The following is a 6,199-nucleotide window of genomic DNA, read 5'->3' as shown; positions in this document are numbered from 1 at the left end:
CGGTTCAGACAGACCTGAACTACTGTCAAAGTAACAGTTTACCTCTGCTCTTTAAAATTCACTTTCTATTCCTTTAGTACTAATTTTCTGATTCCCTCTTTATATATTGAAATACTGAATGTTTGCAAAGTGCAATAAGTGAAAAAGAAAAATGTACCCCAGCGGTTATTGGGTATATTATCTGCTTGATCTACCTCAATTACAAAAATGCAGGGAAAGATGGGTGCTTTTTCAAAGCAGTACACAGGGATTAGATGTGCAGCTGCTGTTACTGTACATGGACTATGTAAAGGTAAATCCCACATACAGCTAGAAAAACATAACTCTTGATAGCAGTACCCAATGCCATAATTTCTCTATAAATAAAGATGGCCAACTAGTTATCTCATTTACACCAATACATGTACAGAGTAATGTTTCTGACTTTGAGCAGTCACTCCGGAATATACTTGGAAGCAGACTGTAGACCCAAATGTTTTCCAAACAAATTTCTATGTCAAAGCTTGAGACAAGATTTCCTACAATGAGAGCATATGTTCAGGTGGGAACACTGATATTTAAAGAAAATTATAAAGATGCATTCAGAAATAAAAACGATAATAATAATCAAGAGGTTGCCTCTGCTTCTGTTGAAGTTAATGGATGCCCTCCTATGCTATTCAAGAGGAATAAGATCAGAGCAGCTTGCATAGTCTATACAAGGAAGAGGTACTTGATAGAAAGTTGTCAAATTTTCAGGTTTTTTACTAGCTATTTGGAAATTGTATTTGCAAATAAAATGCAGGGAAACAGCTAGGGATGTATTTTTAAAGTGGCACACAGGGGCCAAGCAGTGCCTTACAAATTTGGCCATTTGGTTTTCTTATGAAAATCCATACCATTTTGCCAAGTAAAAAATATCCATTTGTGTGTGTTTTGTGTGACTTTGTACTGTAGCAGTAAGCTTCCTTGAAGATTGTGTGTGCTCTTACCACACCCAGCCCAGAGCAAGCAGAGCTTTCGCTACCATGCAAGATGAGACCAGGATAAGCCATGCTGGGTCAGTCTGGGAGCTCAAGTTGATAGAAGAGACTGGAACTGAACGTGCAAGAACTTTGAGGTGAGCAGAACAAAACCAAAGAGGTGAGCAGGACTTGCTGGACAGTCAGAATAGCACTGGAATCAACAACGTGAAGAGATGGAACTGGGATAGGGTAAATGACAAGACCTGGGCAAATAAGTTTGAGGGCAAGTAAGAGAAAGTACAGGGATAGAAAGATTGATGGAGCTTAGAACAGAACCCCATTTATCTTTCTCTTCCATGTGCCCTGTATTTGGCTAGCAGGATATTCCAAACATCTACAGTACCACCATTTCCCAACCATTGTGAACTGCCAAAACATAAAAATTTCTACATAGTCTTTACGAAAGAGCAAAATGTACTATTATTATGTCACACAATCACGTATTTTGGGTTTTGTTTTAATTATTTATCTAACCTGACATATAAGTAAAATTAGAGCATCTAGAAATTAAGAAGAAAATCTTGCTGAAGAGTTACTACGCAAACCTCTGGATTGTGTCACCTTTGCAGCAGCGCAGTGAAACCAACGGAAATGTTGTGTTGGATTTTGAGCAGAATATTCAACAAAGACCGATTCTATACTTAGTAAAAGATCTAATACAGAAATCTACCAGTTACTTCTTGCTAACATTCGCAAAGCAAGTGTATTTTCACCCTACAGCTTTGACCCTTTGGATTTTATGCCTGTCTCTTTTTTATATATATTCATATTGTAAAGTCCTTCATTTTAATATATATTTGCTTGACCACTTTCACTTCTTTTCCTGTGCTGCACTTCATCAGCCATTTTTACTGCTTTAATTTGCAAGGATTCCCACAAGAATGGTCTCATGCCCCTGGTAGATGGTTGACAGGGATATTTAGATCAAGACAGATTGTGCCTTCCAGACTCACTCCCTTAGGACTAAATCCAACTTCCTTTCATAACATATTCACATTTGTCATGTACACAAATAAGAACCTTAAACAACAGTCTAAAATACTGGCCTCTCTCTGTGACATTTCCTTCTTGTTGTTGTCAGCTTAATTTCAACAATGCTAAAACAAAACTTCAGTGTTCTCATGCTACTTCTTTCCACAATTACTGGTACTATTGCCACCTTGCCTGTCAGTCAAGCCCGTAACTTCAGAGGCCATTTTTCATGTAGACTATTCTCCAGGATATCATAAGCAGTTTATGTGCACATCTTCTTCACTCTTTTTGAACAGTAGGTTTCAAGTAGTATTTTCCCATTGCTTCATAGCTAAAAATCTAAGGTAGCATCTCAAAATTTTCTATTTTATTGTAATAAACCTCTCTTTCCTGGGTTTAACTAATCCAGTCTTTCTCTAGCAAATCAACTATCTGAAATGCTATAATTTAGATCGTTCTGCTAGTCCGTTGTTTTGACCCACTTACTCTCTTAGCATCTCTCGGTTGATTCTAGCACATAAAATAAAAGCTGCTTGTCTTTGCTATTAAAATGCTTCAGAACTTGGTTCTATTCTACCTATTATCTCTTACTATTTACTGATGTCGTCCCCCATTTCTGATCAGCCAAGGATGCCCTTCTCCTCATTTCATTATTAGATTTCCAAATAGTAATTTTATTTACTTTTGATCAGCTCCTACAAACATTTATATTGCTCTTTGAAACCTAGTTCATTCAGACAGAAGTTTTGCTCTACAAAATGTCCTTTGCTATCTGCTCCTTGCAGTTCAGGTGAGAATGTGTGGCTGTCAGAGGTACTTATCTCCAAGATCTGGCACTTGACAATACTGGCATCCATAGTGGCTCCCGCAGCCTGGCAGAGACACTACTGGGGTGCTGAACTCCCTTGAACGTATTCTGGAACGAACTGTCTTTTTATTTTGCGAGACATAATCTAGCCCAAAATTGTTGGTTTCACCAGGAACAACCACAAACAGCTGGACAATAAGCTAGCAAGCTTCTTATTTTATTTTTCTTATTTTATTCTTACTTTATGTAGGTCATCAACAGGTTATCAAAGAACTAAACAAGACACCTCAGATATCATATTAGAAGGACATAAAGACTACAAAACATCCAAATACAATAAAGATACATAATATGAATGCAACATACAGTGTTGATAATGACTGGAATCTGATTGTACTTTTAGGGGATGGAAAACTAATTAACCAATTAGAAAAGTCTAAAAGAATAGAAGATAGTAACTTGTAGAAAAGTCAAGTCTGATATACTGCATACCTAAGTGAGTAAATAAATAGAGCGAGCGCTGTGTCTTGCAATTATTTAGATTTGTGCTCTTGGAATCTGATCCTCCTGATTATTGTCTGGTCAGTAGTGCACAACACTAGGTTTGCTATTTGTCATGCTGCTAGCGTGAGACACACAGGCTTGAACCTAGTCTGTGATTTAAAGCGATAGCATTAATCAGGATATAAACTAGAGGAAGTTTCTGCATGGATCAGTTAATACTGGCTAATTGGTAAGTGGCCAAGCCTGGAAATCACGTGCACAAAAACACTACAATACTTATATGATCATATGCCTATTATGAAACAGAAAAGAAAGAAGTGAACTTTCCATGATGAATTTTAATCACCCATTTGGTACTGAAACAAAGCTGAATTTTCTATAAACATAGATCTTACTTTTTACTTTCTTGGATAAATTCACAGGAAAAATATTATATAGTAAGTGAGCTGAAACTACCCCAGAGAAAGATTTCTGCCTTACCATTGGCATCAGCTATACTCCCTGTTCTTCCCCTTTTGAAAGGGTTTATTATGAAACTTAAGGTTCATTTTTCTGTAATGGAGTTACTGCTTCTTTTGTCTTTGTATCATCTTTCCTAGGCTGAGCAGAACAATTATCTGAATATTATTTTTTACAAGTGTTTATTCTTATTTATTCTTCTACCAGGCAACTAGTGACAGGACAAGAGGGCTCAGTCTGAAACTGTGCCAGGGGAAGTTCAGGCTGGAAATGAGGAGGCATTTCTTCACAGAAAGGGTCGTTAGGCATTGGAATGGGCTGCCCATGGAGGTGGTGGAGTCACCTTCCCTGGAGGTGTTTAAGGAAAGACTGGAGGTGGCACTTAGGGCCATGGTCTAGTTGCCATGGTGGTGTTAGGGCAAAGGTTGGGCTCGATGATCCCAGAGGTTTCTTCCAACCAAATCGATTCTGTGATTCTGTGAATTTACCGGCTCTCTGCCCAGAGAAAAATTATTATTTTGAAACTGGATTGGTTCTCTGATGTAATTCAGCATATGAATGCACAGAGAGTTACACCAGTACTACAAGGCAGGAGGGCAGTAGCAGAAACTAGAGGCCTCAGTGGAAACTTCAAGAAAGCAAGCACACAAGAAATGCGTATGGATCCACTGCCTCAGCCTCTGATTCTCATATCACACCTCCATAGTTTTACATTCTTGTAGTCATTTGTGTTTATGCAAAATCAATGTCAAAAACTGTCTAAGTGGAATAGCAGTGTTTCAGACCTTATTTCCAGAAGTGGAAATGAGCACTGGAGCTACATGGCAGTGTGGAATCAGGGCTCCAAAAATGCAGTTTGATAACACATGGCACACACAGACAATAGCAGTCTAAACAATATTACTGTCTTCCCTTAGTGATTTTCTAAAGCTGATTCAATCCAGTAGCTGCATCAGCACAAGGCAGGGTGGCACTGAGGACAAAGAGATAGGAAGATGACAGACTATGGTTACGAAAGGATGGGAACCGCTTCAGCCAGTATAGCTACATATTGGCAAATCTTGGTCTGGTTACTTGCAGTATTAGATTAAAACCAGGTAGCTGATTCACTGTCACTTGCCTTCTATCCCACTGTTCTGATGGTCACTTATGTCCTCAAAGCAAGAATACTTGATCCTGTGAGTCAGCTTCTGAACTGCATTCATACATACAAATGGGTGGTGCTGACAAAAACTTCTATTTGGAAGGAGAAAGGAGATAGGAAACTACAAAACAGCTTAGTCAGAAGTGGAAGAGAAGCTTTCCCTATTACTGTCAGATCCATTTTAGAAGGTTGTTGCTTTCCTGGTTTTTGTTGCTACCCAAGCAGTTTTTCAACCCCTCTGATCTTTACTTCTTTGTTTTCCGGTGATAACCACAAGAAATTTGGACTTTACTCATGAGTGAAAAATGTCACTGTAAGAAAAATCTATGAAAGGTACAACAACATGTTAGAAAACAGATATTTTTATACTTAAAATCACACAGTAAAACAAAATAAGCTATGTAAGATGGACTGAAACTTACTATACCTGCAACATCTTAGCTGATTCGTTCAAGAAATCCTCCACGCTCTGATTTTCAGGGTTAAATTTGTTAAGCTGTTGGACTATTATTGCAATATGTTTCCCATGGCTGACCATCTTCACCATGGAGAATCCTATAAATATAGTAAATCATTAATTTTTCATGCCTTATTCAGTTGTAGCATAATGTATGATGATAGGCTCATAGAGAAGATATACTGCAGTAATGTAGAAGAGAACATTTAGGTCAAGCTTTCAAAATCACAGTTACTCAGAACAGCTAACAGGAGAAATGACAATGCAGTACAAACATCAAGAAACTAGAAGACATAATTACATATTTCTTATTCTGCAAATGTCTCAAAATTTCCTTAAGACGATACCTAAAATGGTTTCTGTATCAGGTTATTTGACAAAATGTAATTAAAGATAAAGCTGGAGAAAAGCATGAATTTTTCCATGTACGCCACACAGGTCCTGTTTAATACATTGCTCTTCCCAGTGAGATGCAACTGAAAGCAAAATTTTAGTCTTAAATCTTATCACATGTTGCTATTAGCAGCCTATTTTTCCAAAACAACAAAAGAATAGGAACAGAGTGGAATTACAAGAAAGCAATGAGACAGTGTTGGTCAGCAAGCTGAGCAGTGATCACAACACATCAGTAGTCCAGGCTACCATCAAAGTTTTTGAAGGCACAGCAGTTAAGTACTTTTTATGCTCCATGCTTGCTTTGTGAAATGACTCGATTACAGCTGTCTCACATGATGTCTTACTCCTGGGTGTGAGCGTCTGCAGAACTCACTACCTTGATTTTAATGTTCACATGACAGGAACTATAATGCATTTATTTATACACATGCATATGTTGTTGTGTATGAAAGACT

The 6,199-nt window shown here is 37.8% G+C and overlaps 1 protein-coding gene across 1 annotated transcript in view; it reads right to left on the bottom strand.

The window, feature by feature from the left end:
• Nucleotides 1-5,446, bottom strand: part of CFAP99 (cilia and flagella associated protein 99) — a gene marked incomplete at its 5' end in the record, with an annotated part of 56,333 nt that extends 50,887 nt beyond the window's left edge. The window contains one exon of the mRNA XM_009702413.1: nt 5,319-5,446. Within this exon, the coding sequence (XP_009700715.1) occupies nt 5,319-5,446 (128 nt within the window). The remainder of the gene's footprint in view (nt 1-5,318) is intronic.
• Nucleotides 5,447-6,199: the final 753 nt, after the last annotated feature.

The sequence above is a fragment of the Cariama cristata genome, unplaced genomic scaffold (assembly GCF_000690535.1).
Source record: "Cariama cristata isolate BGI_N322 unplaced genomic scaffold, ASM69053v1 scaffold10486, whole genome shotgun sequence".
In the NCBI taxonomy this organism is placed as follows: Eukaryota; Metazoa; Chordata; class Aves; order Cariamiformes; family Cariamidae; genus Cariama; species Cariama cristata.
The sequence above is the reverse complement of the archived record's forward strand: the minus strand, read 5'-3'. Positions and strand labels throughout refer to the sequence as shown.